At 39.6% G+C, this 19,339-nt stretch overlaps 3 protein-coding genes across 6 annotated transcripts in view; 2 read left to right on the top strand and 1 right to left on the bottom strand.

Moving 5' to 3' along the window:
• LOC136051374 (uncharacterized) overlaps positions 1-19,339 on the bottom strand; it is a 397,884-nt gene that overhangs the window by 282,805 nt on the left and 95,740 nt on the right. The window lies entirely within an intron of this gene.
• Positions 1-19,339, top strand: part of MAP7D2 (MAP7 domain containing 2) — a 74,138-nt gene that overhangs the window by 25,677 nt on the left and 29,122 nt on the right. For 2 of the 4 annotated variants that reach the window (XM_065741431.1, XM_065741432.1), the window contains exons 1-3: positions 14,373-14,502; positions 14,666-14,743; positions 17,966-18,129. In XM_065741431.1, the coding sequence (XP_065597503.1) occupies positions 14,388-14,502; positions 14,666-14,743; positions 17,966-18,129 (357 nt within the window). In that variant the 5' untranslated portion in view covers positions 14,373-14,387. Of the gene's footprint in view, positions 1-14,372; positions 14,503-14,665; positions 14,744-17,965; positions 18,130-19,339 lie in introns of those variants that run through there. The other 2 variants (XM_065741433.1, XM_065741434.1) reach the window with 1 other exon arrangement.
• The window catches only part of RPS6KA3 (ribosomal protein S6 kinase A3), a 162,601-nt gene that overhangs the window by 124,790 nt on the left and 18,472 nt on the right, over positions 1-19,339 (top strand). The gene's annotated exons all lie outside the window — the stretch shown is intronic.

Raw genomic sequence — 19,339 nt, 5'->3', positions numbered from 1 at the left:
AGTCACTTGGGGTTTCATTTTACATCTCTAATTAAATGTTATTATTAAAAGATTGTTGAAGTTATACTGAATGTTGTATATTGACATCTTGATACAGATTAAGAACAGACCTGTAACATTTTTCATAAAATATTTTTTTGGACAAACTTCCTTCAATAAGAGAAGGAGTAGACTCGATTTCCAAGTTAATAGCAAGGAGCTAGGTAAAGTTCTACAAAAAATATTTCAAAGTTGACATCTTAATATTTTTGTAACCCATTTGATTTGCTTTGATTCTCTTTATTTATTTTTACTACTACTGGGTGGAAGTGGGAGGAAGCGTTGTTGAGAGAAATGGTGCTTTACAACATAGCAGCTCATAAATAGTCAATGAGAGGGAAAGAATCAGGCAGCTACAGTAAGGAAGCAAATGCTCTTTACTCTGTTTTGAAGTCTGTCTTGCCTTAATAATAGTGATTTTAAAAAATGGATTGTTTTGCATTGCAGTCGTGACAAAACTTTGGATTTCTTGGAACTCAGAGTTTTGCTTCAGATGATTTGGCTGGCTTGGTCAGCTGCCTGCTTGTGCCTGGTGTGCTGTGGCCATGCTTCAGGCCTGTGCCCACCATGAAGTTCACTTCTCATTTGTGCTTGTCTCTCTGAGCCATGGTGCTGCCTGTTCAAACAGCCAAGACTGAATTTTCAGAATGACACGTAATGGGATGGTATGCTTAAAACCTCTAAGTTGTTTTGCATGTGCTGGGGAGCCTCGTGGCAGCTCAGAGGTATCCTCAGGCTACCTGCGCTGAGGAAGGGGGCATGGGATGCCTGTGCTGGGAGCTGTGGGAGTGAGTTGTGTGGGACATGGCTCAAAGGGACATCCAAGCCCACCCAGCCCCAACCCATGCTGTGAGCAGGGCTGCCCCCCAGCAGCTCAGGCTGCCCAGGGCCCCATCCAACCTGGCCTTGAGCACCTCTAGGGATGGGACACCACAGCTTCTCTGGGCAGCTGTGCCGTGGCCTTTCCTTTATTTTTGTTTGTTTGTTTTTGGATTTTTTTGTTTGTTTTTTAAGTTACATGAGCGATGAAAACTACGTAAGATCAGGATAAACAACAGAGCATGATGTACTAGTACTCTCTGCAACAACATTCCACTAAGCTAATAAACAGGTAATTACTGTAATCACACTGAAGTGTTATCTTGTCAGAGTTATCAGAAACCCATATTCTCCATTTTGTATAAATTAAACTTTTTTTTTCAGAAAATAAAAAAAAATGTTGTATAACATCCAGTTATCATTGGAGCTTAACTTGTGTGTTGTCCTTTACACCACAGAGCTCTTCCTGTGGCTGTAATGTGCACTGTGCTGCCCACTGGCAGATCCTGGTCCAGAGGTGAAAAGTGCCAAGGCACTGCCAAATTGGAGAAACAGGTTTTGGTGTGACCAGGTTTTCCTACTGAACTGTGAGATGGCCTTGCAGATTGGTGAGCATTATGGCATTATTTTCCCGCTGATGTTCACAGTTGAACTCTACTCTAGATGTATGCAGTTGTGCATCAGCAGCTCATTTCAGAATCATTTAAGATCACTGTGGGCCAAATAGTTCATACATAAGAAGTGTTCGTAAGTTTAGATAGTGGATGTGTGTTTGTTTTTTTTAATGACTGCAGCAAAAGGATGTAATACTGCCAGTTTTGAATACTTTTTTTTTTAGTCTTTTAAATATGTGTATATATTTAAATAAATCCAGGTAAATAAACACAACAAGTTTTGTTGTGATTTGATTTACAAGAGTTGGGCTTCAGGATATACTTCACCCGTGATTAAAAACGTAAAGGATTGCCTGAAACTTGGGATGCTGTTGCTTTTGAGGTAACTATTTACTCAGTTGTATAGGCTGGACCATGCAGTGGGTTAACACCCTACTCCTGGAGGTGTTCAGGAAACATCGGGCTGTGGCACTTGGAGATGTGCATTGGTGGGCTTGGTGGTGATGTGCTGAAGTTTGGACTTTATGATCTTAGAGGTCTTTTCCAACCTTCATTATTCTCTGAAAAATCATTTTGTTCATGGTGTCATGATGTTCTAATTCCTGGAAGCCATTAGTAAAGAAGTTTGTACAGGTTTTTTGTTGCTGTGAAAGAGATGAGAAATAAGGGAGAGTCTGTGAGAGACTGTTTGGTACAGGTGTCGTAACGCCAGAAGTACTGTTTAAAATGAGACCTTTCTGCCCTGCTGGTTTGGTGTTTTGAAAAGGAAAAATAATCCCATAGGAAAGAATGTAGTTTAAGGCATTGAGGTCAGGGTGGTGGAAGATGACAACACTGTAATTCTTTTAGTCCATAAAACAGGATTATTTTGCTATCATTTTGGTGTAGAGTGGATTCTACACTTTAAACACCTACACTGCGCTGCAAAGTAAGACTATTTGTTTCATTGGCAAGATCAGTCAGATTTAATTTTCTACCAATACATTGTTTTAGTGAAACCAAAACTGTGGCACATCGAAAGAGTGGAGGAGTGAGGAAAAACAAACAAGAGAAAATTGCAAAATAAATTTTAATGAGAACATAACACTTAACCCACATACAGGCTCTTTGAAGACTGATGAGTTAACATGAATATATATTACTAGAAGTTGAGCTAGCTAGCATTCGTCTTTGAGATCCATTGTGCTACAGGTAGATACTTTAATTTCTAAATCACTTTTTTTTTTTTCACTATCAGATCAAAATATCGCTTGCCAAGGATATGTAACCTTGAATTTCTTGCACTCACCATGCATTTATTTCTGTCGAAGAGCTTTATTTTAATTGCAGCACATGGCAGCCATGAATTGTGTTACTAGGCCATATCATTGCATGGAATGGATTGGGATAGAGAAGAAAAATGATTTGCATGTATTTAGTGTTGCATCTCACACAGGAAAACACAAGTATGAATTCACCAACCTCTGTCTCTAACTTCTTTTATTGTGGAATCATAGAATGGCTTGAGTTGGAAGGGACCTCAAGGGTAATGAAGTTCAAACCCCCCTGCCACCAGCAGGGCTGCCAACCACTAGACCATCACACTGTGCCCTCTGACCATGTTCCTCAGTGCCACTTCCACACGGTTCTTGAACACCTCCAGGGACATTGTCTCCACTGTCTCCCTGGGCAGCCTGTGCCACTGCCTCATGACTGTTTCTGAGAAGAAATTTTCCTAATATCCAACCTGTAAAGATGGTAAAAACAGGGGTTGCAGTAGGAGCTCTCCATGTATTACTGGACCTAAAATTCACTCTGCTGGGAGGAGTTGATTATAAATGCCCCAACCTCCAAGAGAAGTTAAAGAGAATTTTTTTGTCTTAAAAGACACAAAAGAATGAGGGAATTGTGCCTTACAGGGAGTATGACTTCTTAGTGTTCCACAGAGGTTTTTTTTCCAAGTTTTTTCTAAAGAATTGGAGTTAGCAGAAAAACTTCTGTGGGTCAGTTTTCCAGCTATGCCTTTGCATACAAATGGGAACAGAAACTTGCTGCACAGAGTGCTACAAATTCAGATGCAGGTACTAGTAGCATTAATGTTGTGCTTCCAGAGTTCCATAGAGAAGCGTGAGGACTAAGATAAGCATTTTTTGTCTTTGAACCAAACAAATAACTTTTCTCACGCTATGATGGCAGACCCATGTGAACTTTTTACTGAAGAGTATAATGTCCCTGCAGAGAGGCAGTCCTAGCATGAGATTGAAAACCATGCACAATTCACTTGTATACATCTCTCAAAACTTCTCCTTGGGCTATGACCCTCACAGATAAAGGCATTAGTGAAAGTTACTAATTCTTACCCTGAAATACATTTTCCTCTTTTTAAGAATTGAAAGATCAGTGGAAGCACAATCCATTCATCTCTCGTGTAGAAAAGTTTGATAAAATACCTTACTCTGCAGGCCCAGAGCTTCATGGATAATGTGACTAGTGTTCTGAGTTTACGTAAACAAGTAAGAAGATTTAGAGCGGAAACTCAGTGAATAATCCTCTGAGAAATTACAGATTAAATGAAGATTTTTCTTTTGTAGTGGTAATAAAGTAGATTAATCTTTTTAGCACCTTTTCAAGTGCAAGAAATCAAATGAAATCAGTATTTAACAACGTGAGTTCACATAACTTTTTAGAGGAATGCAGGAATGAGCAGCCTTAGTGATCATTGTTGATGATGCCTTGTCAGTATATCAGTTTGTCTGCAAACTGCCTTCTGGTCTTGAAAATTATTCTTCCAAATAATAACTTACTAGATCAAATGGCTTTTGGTTGTTTCCACAAAATGCAAACGTTGTCTGTCCATCAGAGTGAAGCAGGCAAGGTGGATAAGACTGGGTCTCTCTTTATGAAGTACACTGGCCTAAAACACCTACCAGAATGCAAAAAAAGTAAAGAAAGGCATCTAATTGTAGAAGCTTTTCCTCTCTATGAGGACTTGCTGTGCTTTTTCCTAGAATACATCTATTTCATTGTGATATATCAGTGGCCGTTCTTCCTTTCCCTTAAATAAATCCATGGTAAGTATTATTTGTGTGAAGCCCAGTAAAAGAAGCATTTTAATTCCTGCTCCTAATCATGGTTGAGTCCACAGAGGATAAAGTTCACTTGGTAATATCCACTCTGGATTAATCAGCTTTGCTTCTTTTGGAGGTTTTGCAAAATCACAGGGAAAATACATTTCCTTCATCAGGAATCCAGTATTTGTGTGTGTGGAGTAGCAGGCAGTTTCAGTGATGCACCAGCCTGGGGCATAGGAAAGAAGAAGCCTTTTAGATTAGTAATTGATGGGAGTCCACGTTAGTAAGTCATCAGTGCTTTGTTACTTTGCTTTTGTCAAATGCTTTATGTTCATTTCGCTCACCAGAAAGAATGGAAGGGAAACAGTCTGAAGTCTCTTCCACATCTTCAGTCATCACCAGTGTAACAATGATGAAGGGCAGGGCGTTATGAAAAATGAAGGTAACGTTAAAAAGTTAACTCCATCATCTAGAGAAAATAAAGTAGGCATGTGTTAGCAATGAAGGTATATGGGGAACAGAGTTTTTGAACATTGTTATAAGTCCAGTACATATTCTTGCTTCTTTAGATATACTTTTTCTAAAACTCATAGCCAATTGCAAAGAACAGATAACTCTGCTTGTCTCAAGTAAATTTACAGAGTTATCCCCATACACATACATGAATTCAGTTCTTTAAGGTCAGTGTCACAGTGTGTTAATTGTACTGTTTGATTGACTATTGTACTGTTTGATTGACTCCTTCACCAAGCTGGTAATGTTCTCTGGGTGTTTCCTTTATCCTCAGATTGAAACACTGTTTTATTGTTTCTTCACTATCTTTTTTTTAGATTATTTTATCTTTTAAAGATAATTATTGGAAAAAAAAAAAAGACACTTGAAAAACCTGTGTTGTCATTTTTACTCAGGGCTCAAGATGAGTGCCTCACAAGTTAACTGTAGGTTTGCAGTATCACACTTCTGTGTAAGAACATTGACATTTAGGTTAATAAAGAGTTAAATTATAAGACTTCCATTTTTATCTCTCTTCAGTCCCTTCCAGTAGGCCCATCTGCAATCTCTTGCTTTCCTGCAGAGACCCATAGGAGCCTACTTTGACCCTCCAGTCCTGCATGCAGACCATGCAGGAGGTTGCCTTGGCGTTCAAAACACAGTCCTTCTGACCCCCAAGGTCGACCCACATGAACCTGGAGATTTGCAGCTACTCTGTACAGGTGCTGTTCCTTTTCAGGTGAATGCAATTCTGGCAGTGCAGTATTGAGCTTCGGCAGTGCATTTAAATTTCTTGATCCAGGCTGTGTGACCTGTACTCCAGGCTGATGCCAAGGTGGGAAAATCATCTCCACTTTTCCACTGCTAAGCAGGATATTAGCAAGGAGCTGTGGCTCCTACAGTGGTAGGCTCTACAGGGGTGTCTGGTCAGCAGAGAGGAACAGCTCCACTGCCAGGTCTTATAGAGGGTATTACTCTGGCTGGTAATGCTTTTGAGGGTGAAGACACCAGCTCTTCCCAGCAGTATGCTGTAAGTTCTGCAAGGGCTTGTGTGTGGGAACTGTCTGTCTTCTCCAAATAAGCACCTTTGCAAATACTGGCTCCTGCACCCCTTGGTTTTAAATTGCAGCATTGGATGTTGCTGTGAAGGTCTGAGTGAGAGCTGTCATTGTTGGGGTGGGGGGAACAACTGAAAAAAAACCCCTGAAACAGCAGGAATGGAATTCCAGCTGCAAATCAGCTTCTTGTCCACCTGAGGGCTGTGTAGGACTGCTCTGCCTGTAAATACATTGCTAAAGGTATTGGGTTCTGGTAGTAGCAGGTCTGTGCTCTCCATTTTTGCTATCTTCATAGGCTTTAGCTACCACCGAGAGTGCAGCACAGCAATAGAAGCTGTAATACCATTAAAGAATAAGGTCAGTGTTCAGTGGTATATACCAGTAAAGCCAATTAGGTGGAAGAGACTGATAGTTTTTATCTCACTTGCTGCTTAACCGATCAGTGTATTTCACTGAAATGCTAGTTTTCACTGGGCTTTGGTTATCTAATGCCTAATCATAAATACACACAGTCAACAGGTACTGATATGTGAATGTGTAGCACAAGTCCAGAAAGAAATTTTTATTGAGGAGTTGAAGTGTTCTGGACTACACTGAGGATGCAGTTTGTAGTCAGTTTCAGTAATAATGAATATCTGTTTTTTAAAAAAATAACACATTTTTTGAATTTCTGAAAAGAGACTGAATTTTGTTTGTATTGCTGTGTATGTTCTTAAAATGCTACTGTTAAGGTTGAAATCACTGAGGTCAACTAAAAAAAACAGTTGTGTTTGGTTCTATAGCATTTCTTTTAGATTACAGGAGCAAAATGACTATGACTCGAGGCCTACTGGCCAACGACAATGATATTGCCTGATGACTTTGTAAGATTAAGTGAACTAGCTAAGCAGTATTTAAGGTATTTATAGATGCCCTCCTCAACAAAAGCATTTTTTTTGTTAATCGTAGAATCATTAAGATTGGAAAAGACCACTAAGACCATTGAGTCCAACTATAAACCCACCACCACTGTACCCACTAACCATGTCCCTCAGTGACACGTCTCCGTGGTTCTGGGAACCTCCAGGGGCACTGACTCCACCACCTCCTTGAGCAGCCTGTGCCACTGCCTCACCACTCTGAGAAGAAATTTTTCCTTATATCCAACCTGAACCTTCTCTAGTGCAACATAAAGCCATTGCCTCTTGTCCTGAAGTTAGTTTTTATGGCAGTATGTGGGTGACAGGACCTCTTCCAGGCTTGGATGAGTTATGTGAAGGCTTGCTGGGCCTGACAAGATCTTTTCACCAGCTCTGTCAAAGTAGTTCTGCTGGAGTCATTGAGACTGGACTCTGCAAGTGAACCAATGTGTGAAGACTAAAGACATGCTAGGACAATTGCTGATTTAAGAAAAATGTAATGAGTGTATGGAAGGACAAAAGGGTAACGTAGTGGGGGTCTATTTCCAGCTGGTACCAGAATTATTCCTTATTGAAACATGCTTATGTTTACTTTCAGTTTTAAAGACTGATTTTTCCATATCTCAAGCAATGCATCTTTAAATTTGATAATCACTTGCACTGAAAATGTCAACATTTACTAAGAAAAAAAATATGTACTTCATAAAATTGAGTTGTTTCCTTTTAAAAAAAACTGCTTAAATTATTATTAAATTATTATAAAGTATGAGCATTAAAATTCACACTTGCATTTCTAATACTGTATAAAGTCCTCTTTTTTAGAATAAATATCTGAAAATTGTTCATAAGCGTAGACGTAAGTAAGAAGCTTCAGACATCTTTTTTTCTTTTTTGCTTTCCTTCTCCTCTCCTTTAACTTTGCAGGCTTCTGTATTTTTAGTCAGCTCTCATTTTTGTAAGAACTGTCTTGATGTTCTGCATCTGCTAATGTTCTGCAAAAGATAAAGGTCTCGGTGGGAATAGGAATGAAACAAAGACATTATGGCCAGGTGGCCAACCACAGGGCTGCATTGTAGCTAACCCTAGGACTGTGATTTCATTGATCAATGACTACTGGAGCAATAGCTGCTTTGAAGCTCTTATTAGGGCACTCAGAAAAATTAGCTAAGGCTGTTTACATGTAGGAACGTTTTATTTTGTGTTCCATATGACACTATTAATAGTAGTTGCCTGTTTGTCTTTTAGCAGAGGAATGAATCCCATTTGTTACTAATTGCTGGGTGAAAGATATACATTTTAATCTTACATTTGTTTATGAAATATTTATACTTATTTGAATAAAATCGTCTTCATGCATAGTATCCATTCATGTGTATGCGGACTTCTTTAAGAGAATTTTTCAGCTGTATAAGGTTGAAAGGATTAATTAGGATCTTCATTGAAAGAGGTAGGAATACAGAGTATTTGAAGAAACTGATTCACTTAGAAATAATGTTTGTCTTCATAAACATGATACAGGATTTCTTTCTGAAGAAAATGAAGATGGAAAAAAAATTCCAAAACAGCTGTGGTTGTTTTGATTGGTTTTAGGTTGAACTTTCACTGTTTGCTGCTCTTTGTGTGTACTTTTTCTAATCACTGGTAGTATTACGGTGAAGGACAGGTCTAATGCAGTCCAGAAAAACGTAGCTATCAAGATCTGTGTGCACTATATCTTGGCAAAGGGGACTGGTAAGCTCAGCCTGAAACTCCTGACTCCCTCCTGCTGCCAAAACACTTGGATGGAAGAGCAATGTGGAACGCACATACCTGCAGTGCAGCTGCTTTGTATGGGCTTGCTGCTTCTTAGGCTGTCTAACAGAGATCTGTTCATGATACTAAATCATTGATCTCTAATGTCTTCATAAATGAGAAAAATTCTGCTAGTGTATATTATCCACTCTCCAGGGGACCTGTGAAATGCATCTGCTTTGTCTGCATTGTACTGGAGCCTGCCTGGGGCCCTGTTATGGCTAGGTACATCATATACACACAGCACGCGGTCCCAAGGAGCTGATAAGGTGTTTGTGGGCTCACACAGAAATGAAAAGGTCTGCCTCTATTATTTTAGCTTTTCTTTTTCTTTCCCAGTATGACAATTAAGATACCCTCATTATTAAACAGAATTACCATACAACATAAGCATACTTTCTGTATCTTTTAAAATAAGTTATTTGGCCAGCACTTCGGAGTAATTTCACCTTAAGTGTAAGGAAACATTCCAATGGGATATATTTTTGTACTGTTATCTTTGTGTTAGCATGGTATGCATCTTGATTCAAATGAAAATCTTGAACATTTAGTGTGGGGGTCAGGAGCATGAAGCTGGCATCTTGTGACACACTGTGTCCCAGTTATTTAACTGGAGTGTGCTGATCCCTGGCAGATTCTCTTGATAGTGGGTTCTTTCTGGTTCCTGCCAGGGCATATCTTAGACAATTAGCCCTGGGTGTCTGAAGTGTCTGAAATGCCATTGTGTTTGGCAACTGAGTCTGCCCTTGATGACTTCGTCCACTTAACATCTTTTTAATAACACATAACTTTCCTATTATCTCAGACACAGTAGAAAATGTTTTGGCTTTTTTTCTTTTCTACTTACATTTGAAGCCTGTACTGACAACCATAACAAACTTAACTAGCTGAAACTGAAAAATTCTGATTCTTTGTAGGTTTTTTTATTTTTTGTTTTTGTTTTTGCATGCAATGCAATAAGCAGCTTTTTAAGTTAAAAGAGAGTTATCAAACAAGAGGGACTTCTACTAGATTTTATTGACATACCTAAAAAGCTTATCTGTTGCTGGCCTGTAGATTTTATCTGAAAGTTTCTCAGCGGCATCCAATAATCCAACTTTAGGAAAAAACACTTTTTCTTGATGGAAATAGTCCTCCATGACCCCAGTCATGTGCTGTCTTAAAGCTTTGTTTCGCTGCAGAGTATAGTCAGTCACCATGAACTTGAAGAGTATAATAAGAGTATAATGTTTCTCCATTCAGCAGTGGAAAGCAGCAGCAGGTGGAAAAGTGTGTTCTTTATTATTTCAGAGAACAGTCTTGAAGGAGGAAAAGCAGATTCCAGGGAGTAAAACCTTGATTCTGTCAACTGAGATGATGGAATTTGTACCAAGGAGATTGCTAGCAGGAGGATGGGTGCTAAATGTAGTGGAACATTTGTCTGGCCTGCTCTTCAGACCTGCTCCCCATGTTCCTGTCAAGGCCACTTCTGTGCTGGCAGGTACCTGTTCTGTGAGCATTCTGCTGTATTGCCTCCTTGAACAATATAAGCAATAGAGAAGAAAAATGCTTTCCCCGTGACAGAAGTGGATTTGAACCAGGAATTTCACCAATACAGCAATGTCACTTCAAGTGACGTATGCAGTGGCAAAGGTCTAAATGTGTAGAATGTTGCTGTGTGGAATGGACAAAGGTCTTAATGGGTTTGAATGGACCATGTAGGGTAGCCGAAGGTCTAAACATACTGTGTAGTGCTACATCTCCAGTTAACATATTCGTTGGGATGTCTGCTACCAAAGGCTTGAGTATCTGCTGCATGTGAACTTGAAACTAAATACCGTGGGATATTATTGAGTACAGAAGACTACATAGGTTTAAAAACAAGGTAAAAAAATCTGTGAGTAGGAGCCGTACCTGTTGGCTGCTGCTCCAGCACTAATTTCAGATGAGAAAGTGTCCAGGCAGCTGGTTCATTCTAATGAAGCATACTCTTGAGCTTCCAACAACCTCACTGTCCTGCTTGGGTGCTTTGTATTTTCAACAGGTAACGGGATCAGTTTCAAAAGACAGAGCTTGCCTTGTGTTTTGTCAGAACACAACAGCCTTCCTTCCTGTCTTTAACAACAGCCAAGAAATTTATGCAACAGTATATGGTGTAAAATATCTGTACATGTTCTGGCACTATTTCATCTGTCTAAATAGATTTCCCTTGCCCATCAAAAAGTGTTGAAGCAGATTAACGTGTCAGTTTTTAGATCTGAGTATTTACTTCAAAGTAACTAAGTGTTGAAATAGTCCTTCAGCATTAGATGACAGGTTTGTGCTGCTGGGCTACTGACGTTTTAACTGGTTTTAAGTTACCATCTTCTTTAGAAATGCTTGCTGTAGTGAAGTCCCAGAGGAGCAGCTGACCCTCTTCAGTCAAAAACAAGGCACAGCCTTGAGGAGCTAGCCCAGTGGTCAGATACAGCCCATCAGACAGCAGCCTTTGGGAATGGGGACTCCCTGAAAAAGGGGATTTTTTGGGAGTGGGGTGAGAATAGAGCATAAGTAGCAGCAAATTACTTGGAGAAGAAAATGGAGAGGAGAGCAGCTCCTTACTGTAAAATTGTTGTTGAGTGTTTTCCTTAGTTTGGAAGACTGGGAGTAAAGGATCGTAGGAGACTTTTCTGCTAGTGCCTCTTTGTATTCATTAGACTGGTTGGCATATGTTTATGTCTTAAATGTTGTGCTGACTGTTACACCTTTTTAAACTGCTTTACTTATAAATACAAGGAAAGTTCAGGATAAAGCTGAGTGTGCGAAACATTAACCTGAGGTCACTTTCACGGTGAAAGCTTTTTTGCAGTGGGGTTTTGTTTTTTCATTTAAACCTTGTTCTGCCATCTACTGGTAGTTGTGTTACAAAATAGAGATGGTGTAATGTTATTGTAGTTGTAGAGCTGTCTGTACTAGCTTGCTGCTTGTTGTCTGATTTACAAAACAGAACTTGTGTTCCTATTGTTAATCAAATTTCTCATGTGCATAGCTGGTGTTCCCATTTCATTTATAATGTACATTGCATGAAGGCATATAGTAAATAAACTAATTTCAGCCTTAAAAATCTTGCTAGAATATGAGTTACTACCCAGGGAATGCCATTTCATCCTTCAAAGCTCTGTTTACTCTATGAATGCAAACAAATTTCTGTTTTTTGATCAAGAAGCTGACTCACGAAGTCAAGTACTTTGGTTAAGTAATACTAGTTCTGAGGATGCTTGTGCTATTTTAATGCAACCCTTGCTGAATGCATGCACATTTATGATGTCTGTGTTTCTATAGATTACATGCTGTTTTCCTCACGCAGTTCATTTCTACACTGGTGAGTTGCACATTTAATGAACAGTCACCTCATGTATTTTGTAGTTTCCTCTGTGGTATAGCCAACTGTGGAGTGCTTTTCTCTAGGGCAGCCTTCAAATTATAGTTCTTTCTTTTTCTAAACACTTTCCACTTTCAGCAAGAAATGAAGCAGGAAGCTTAAACTGCAGTTCCTTTGCTATGAACTTGATTCACCTGTCGAGTAAGTTCATCCTATGTACTGTATAAGCCAATGGACCTGAAAAGAAAAAATACATAATAATATGTCTGGAAGGAAGCAAAACAAAGATTGTGCAGACTGTTTTCAGTTCTTTTACATCCTCATTCCTTAAGCATCTGTCAGTACAATCTTGATAGTCTTTTAATATTGCCTGGGTGGGATTGAGATATCCATAGTCTTGAAAAAGCCAACCTAGAAAATCAGAAGTTTCATCCCACCTCATTGTACCATAGCTTGGGGATAGCTGTAGCAGTTGTGATAAGGCCAGAGGTTTTACATCCACTTCTACCAGTTTCATTCATGAAGCAAACATGGTAGAGATAGATTGCTGTAATTTTATTGTCAATTGTAATGGAGTGTAATTTTGTCTGTAGATTTCGTAGGAACTCACTGGAAGCAGGAGGGCAGTGAAAGTCAGTGCAGTGTTTTGTGAACATGAACTAGAGGCTCCTCCAATTCCTCCAGCTTACCACCATCCAACTTTCCATTCTTCAGGTGCCATTTCTTAGCCATGTCTCTTCACACAGAAGAGCACAGTTCCTGCCCCTGCTTGCCTCCTTCCCTGTCTGCAGCCTGTGCTTGCTCTCAAGCCCAGTCTTCTCTCCTTGGGTTCGTCACGCTTTGATTTTATATCTGCTGCTTCTGGTCTCAGTTGTAGTTTCCAAGCTGTTTTTACTTTCAGGTCTCTGAATAACTTTCCGTTACTTGGAGCTGTAATTTAACCATGCTGACGACAGGCTTCTTCTCCTTTATGGACACTTCACTGCAGGCCCTTTCCAGTACTTACAACCCCCTGTCATGCTTGCTGTACTGAGTTGCTTGCTGTTCTCACTACTTGTCAAATCTGACAATTAATGGCAGCCAAGTAAACAAACAACTGGACTAGTTTGGAAGTAGGATGAATGTTTGGTCATAAGTAGATATTGATGTGATCCACACATTCCCAGTGTAACTAACTACTCAAGGGGCAGCTGGAATTGCCATTTGCCAGTGGCCTGGCTGCCTTTGGGCAATTGCTGTCTGTGTGAGCACTGTTTTGTCCCTAGCCACAAGGGGCCACTGAGGCTGGTTTTCATACTTGCTACACAGCAGTTCCCTTTACAGAAAGGTCCGTGCCCTGTACAAACTTTACTCCCATGGGCAGAATATCCTCTGAGCGGAGTGTAACTTTCTGGGAAGAGAATCACCATTTCTATCCAAATCACTTTTCCACTGTTATTTATCTGAAAAATAAATAAATAAATAAATAAATAAGTCACTGCAGTTTTTTGTGCAAAGGGGAAGGAGTTTCCATTATATGAAAACTCATCAGGGAGCCCAAATAATGATGGTGAAGGCTATAAACTGCTGAGAAACCCTCTGCTTGTTTGCACTGCGGCCTTGCTAAACACCCCAGGAGAACCTGAAAGCAAAGAGAAATGGGGGCACTGCAAACCCTGTTGTTGGTAAGTTTCTGTCAGCTAGCTGCTCTCTTAAGTCAGTGGCTTAGGTTTATCCAGATAGCAAGGCCCAGAGAGCTTGTGCTTGGCGTTTGGGATGGAGGAGCCTGTACAGGCCCAGCTGCTGGCTTGTTGCAGGGTGCAAAGGCAGTTAGTTGGCTCCCAGGCACCTTATGCGTCATGCTCTGTCTGCTGGGTTAAATCGTGCTGTTCAGAGGATCAGGCCTTGCTAAGAGCTGTGGTGTCTGGGTACAAAACATCCTCAGGCAACTTCCTCCCAGACAAGTAGTGTGCTTTTAGGTCTGACTAATAGAAAAAACTGTATCCTAGTTGGAAGAGGAAGCAGGAGGGCTGCTGTCTCCATAGCCTCATCCAGCGCTAATTACTGCTTGTTGCAGTGAGCTGGTGCTGGTGGTTTCTTGTAGGCAGGGAGGCCACAAATACAATGGCTGGGACTCCACACAGCGTTAAGCTGTGCAGAGCTATGAGATACTATTTTTGCTGTTTTCCTGAACTACCTTTTATTTATTTATTTATTTTGTTAGCCAAAAACATGGTTGAACTTGTTAGCTAAAACCTCAGTTTTGAGGTTGCTAACAAAGCTGAATGGATACTGATTGCGTCCTTATGATGTTTCCCAAGAAACATACGAACTTTAAAATGAGTAGTAAGAGCATACTTGTTCACTCTGAGAAGAGTCAGGTACTTAGGCTGATGAGCCGTGCTTGGACTTCAGCAGCAGGTAAGAAATTGTTAACCCACCCCCTTCCAACATAAGCAAAATCATTTATTTCTGTTGTCTGAGTTCTTACATGCACTAGATTTAATTTGCGTGGGATGGAGAGTACTTCTGGATGCTCCTTTGGTTTTACTAACACTTCTTTTTCTTCTCTTTCTCACTTCAGCCATTGATGGATTTCTAAAAACTGATGAAAGACAAAGACTAGCAAAGGAGCGAAGAGAAGAAAGGGAGAAATATCTTGGTAAGATGGTGGGAAGCATGTCTGTTATATATGTATATATACTAGTAGTCTTAAGTTACGTTTGTCACATTTCTTCTGTTCTGCGTTTTAAACACTGTAGTTTAGTCTGTTACTAGTCTTTATCAATTCTTATAAATTATTTAAATTCTTTAAAACTAATGAATGCCTTCTTTAACTTCCATTCAAGTAGTTCATATTTTGTAGTGACAAGTTGACTTTCTTCTATGATACGTGTACTTATGAATGTGGGTTAATGTGCTGACTGCTAGGATTTGTAATTTTATATAAGAACACAAACAGAATAAATCTTGAATAATACAAAATAATTCTACATATTATCATATATAAAACAGCCTTAATTTTAGCCACATTAAAAGGTACCACAGAGCTGTTAAGTCCTGCATAGAGTGGATTATTTTTCTATAGGTTTTAAAACAATCTTTGTTCAAGGGAATTAAAAAAAATATCAATTTATCAGTTCATTTCCTGAACAAGCAAGTGTTGATTTCAGAGTTTTTATAATGATCAGTTATTTTTAGTCTACTAATATCTCTGAGGAGATGATGGGGAAATTTTGAAAGGGAGAGAAATGAAGTGTTCAACCTTTTTTTAAAATTTTATTATCTCCTGAAATGTGAGTGCTTATTTATAAAGTTAAAAGAAAATGTTTAAACAGTTAAGCTTATTTTTCTCTTTGCAGTAACCCAACAGTCCAGTAGGACTGTTCCTCATGGCTACCTGACAATACCTATCAAAAGGATTTGTCATTATTTTTGGATTTTCTAAAATTTAGATTTGCCGTTTATTTCAAGACAGTATTAACTGAAGTGGTGTGGGCACCTGTGGAAAGAATCATGAGAAAATACTGTTCTCCTTGTAATAAATAAACTGTTGACCATATATTGACAAAACCTGAGGCCTGAGATGTGATATTTTTTTGAGCGGTGAGCTTGGTGAGCAAGATTTCTTTTTGTAGTTATGGAAACCTGGAAGAAATCTGGAAGAATATGGAAATCTGCTTAGTGGGGGCTTAAATTTTAGCAGCTAATCTCCCCAAAGATTCTACCCATATGGGGAATGTACCAGACTGAGTTTTATCTCATAGCTATGTTCAGTGTAGACTACCTTTCCTGTCATTTTGATTATCCCTTTTTTGTGGGCTCCTGTGAAAGTGACGTGATAAATAGAGTGGAAAGGATTTGGATTAAAGAGCAAAAGAGGAGGTGGAAGGGAAACTGAAAGCTGGACAATCTGGGATTGGCTAATCCGGGCGATTTGAAAGTTGTTGGTCACAGTTCTTGTTTCCAGATGCTGTACTTGACTTCTGAGAACATAGAACATACGTTTTTAAAGTTATGACCACCCCCCCCCCCCCCAAGAGTCAGAACCTTTGGATTTTGGCCTTAATAGCTGTTTCTCTATGACAGAATCATTTCAGAAGTTCAGAAAAAAAGCAACAAGTTCCTCAGAAGGATAAGTCTTTATGAAGCTAGCAGGTATTTTGCAGAAATATAGAATAATCTTCTCTTCAAAGCCCAAGTTCATTAATCAGTGGTTTAGTATCCCTAAATCAAGAAACAAGAATTGTGCTTGTGTCTTGGTAACTGAGTGGTTTGCTCCTCTATCCAGAATCAGTCCCAGGTTTCACCTACTTATTCAGAAGGTAACTTTAGCACAGTCTCGGGACACCTCACTCTATTTTTCTATCCTTTATCAACTTCCACATGCAGCTTTCACCTGTTCTACCTGACATGGCTAGTAATCATCAGCAATTTGTGGCTTGTCTCTTGTTTTCCACTGTCTGTGAGGTAGATATTTATTGACAAGTCTAAGTCTTTATTCCAACGAGTTCAAACTGGCCTGCAGCACTAACACACCTTTCATATTGCCCTTCCTTGCAGTAGAAGAAAAATACGCAAAAGGGGAAGACGCCACCAGCTATGCTACTAACAAGAGTAAGGCAGATGGTATTCTGTAAAGCAGGTTGGACATGAGGAAGTGTCTTATACAGATCTAGTATTCAAGGGGAAGATATGCTGCTTCTGGGAAAGGACTGTGTCTCTAGGGGAACTCTGGCTTGGGGACAGAGGGAGGCTGGAAGGGACTGAAGGCCTCATCTGTAGATAAAGAGCCCAAGGGCAAGGAGCAGGGCGAAGAAAACTGGTTTGTGAGGAGGGAACTGAGAAGAAAACTGGGCAAGAGCCTAGGGTTGATGGAAGGAAGCTGAAAGAGAGAACCCCTGCAGGGGTGGTGACGCACTGGGACAGGTTGCCCAGAGAGGTTGTGGATGCCCCATCTCTGGAGGCATCCAAGTCACAGCTGGATGTGGCTCTGGCAGCCTGCTATGGTGACTCTGCCCATGGCAGGGGAGTTGAAACTACGTGATCTTTGAGGTCCTTTTTAACCCAGACCGTTCTATGATTCAGTAATGTACTGAACAAGCAAAATGACAACTGGAAAAGTAAACTGGGGCTGAACAGGTGAGTAGAATGAAAGATCAGCTCTTGTATAAACCACATTAATTTTGGCTCTCCGAACATCCAATTTCTTAGCTTGGCAGCAGTTGTGTTAATATTCTGTTTTGTGTTGGCTGTATGTATGTTGGTATGATGTTACAGGCTTGTGTGTATGTAAGCCTACTTACTGGCCTTTTGTGTGCCTTTTTATGGAATGCACTTGCACGAGAAATGGATTTTTCTTCACGATTTGTCAAATTAACTTTTGCTACTTATTTTCCTAGTGTAAAGCCGAAGCAACAGTCCTGTATATAATCTCACAGTTCGAATTTCTGTAACAAGCTAATGACTTGACACAAAATTTTGACTCCAGCTGGAATAAGTGACTAGACAAACTCTCCATAATAGTACTTTTCTTTTTGTTGTTGTTGCCTGGAAGGTATAACAGTATGAGATCAAATTACAGAATTATGTATTTCCAAAGCTTCTGTACTTTATAAGTACAGCTTACATATATATATATATAGAGAGAGAGAAAGAATTTATTTTGAAGGCAGCCCTGTGAAGTTAGTCATAATTTTAAAGAACATAGTTTTAAAGAAATTCCAACAGCTTTTGGTTGTTAAGAAGTTCCAATGGCTTTTGTGCATCAGCATATGTAGATAACTAACTTTAAAACATTTGATAGATCTGAAAAAAGAATTTGCCTTTAAAGCTATAAGGAGGTTATCTCTATATATCTGAAACGCCTTTTTCTTTGCCTAAGCTGCTCGGGAGCAGCAGATACTGGAGAAGGAGAGAAGAGCAAAGCTTCAATATGAAAAGCAAGTGGAGGAACGATGGAGAAGACTGGAGGAACAGAGGCAGAGGGAGGAACAGAAGAGAGCAGCTGTTGAAGAAAAGCGGAGGCAAAAGCTTAAAGAGGAGGAGGTAAGGGCCACTGGGAGTCATGGCAGGGCAACTGTGCATGTTAGCATTAACATAGCTGAATATTGATGCGTACTGCAGGTGCTTCTTTCTTTCATTGGCCCAGGGACATATGGGTATTACTTTGAGAGCTGGAACCACACATCACCACAACTATAAATACTCCACTACTCCTTGTATATCAAAAAACATGTTCCAAAGCTTTTTTGTCTCCTGTTTTTTATCTGATCTCACAGAACAGTCATCTATTTATACTAACATATCTGGGACTCCAGCTCTCACATGATAAAGCAATGGCATCCCAGAAGGTAGCTCTTAACAGATCAGCGTTTTCATAAACTGGCAAGATTTTTCTTACTGATTTGTTTACATTGTCTGTGAAACTGAAGTGATATTTAGGAAATATTTTTAAAGCAGTGAAGAACCTGGTCTTGATTTAAGCTTGTAGCATAGAACAGAATTTATACAGAAATTAATTGCATCTTTTTTCTACTCTGTTTACTGAGATAGAAGGTTCTTTTTTTTTTTTCCTCTGAGTCAAATTTCTGATGCAGATTTCTGAACACAGTATGTGTGTGTGTGTGTGTGTCTCCTGGCATGACATGTAGTGCTGCTACCGCAACTAATAAAGAATTAATGATTTTTGGGAAAGGGGATGGTGGTTTAGAGAGGAGAAAAAAGCCAAGAGAAGATATTTCTTTAGTTTTTATATGAAAAGGCTATAGAAATCTGCAGTTACTAACTCCTTCACCTCCCAAGTTGATCAAAATGTGTTTGCAAAAGAGATGAAACATTTCCACGTGGGATCAGAATAGAATACTTCTATTTTTTTCCCTGTTTGATTTTTTTCACTGCTTTACTGTAACCTGAAAAGAAAATCGTATCCTGCCATTTCTCTTTCATGTGTAACATACTGTTTGTAGCTTCTGCATATTTGCTGAGAATTCTTTTTAAAATGTTTTGTCACGTGGATTGCTTCAGATTGTGTTAAGACAAATGACAAAGACAGGAACAAAGGCTTAGACCTTCCATGGTAACGTCACTGACCAGATATTCTCCTTCCCCAGTACTTCCAGCTGTGATAACCTTTTGCAGCTAAGCAAAATTGATCTTCTAGTGGCAAATACAAACACTTCAAAATCCACATCCATAGAAGTTGCACTGGAGGCAGGCAGGGTAGGGGAGAGCTTTAGGCAAAGTGAACAATTTACCT

Source organism: Cyrtonyx montezumae, unplaced genomic scaffold (assembly GCF_038088225.1).
Source record: "Cyrtonyx montezumae isolate F1298 unplaced genomic scaffold, pur_monq_1.0 scaffold_3, whole genome shotgun sequence".
NCBI lineage: Eukaryota > Metazoa > Chordata > Aves > Galliformes > Odontophoridae > Cyrtonyx > Cyrtonyx montezumae.
The sequence above is the reverse complement of the archived record's forward strand: the minus strand, read 5'-3'. Positions and strand labels throughout refer to the sequence as shown.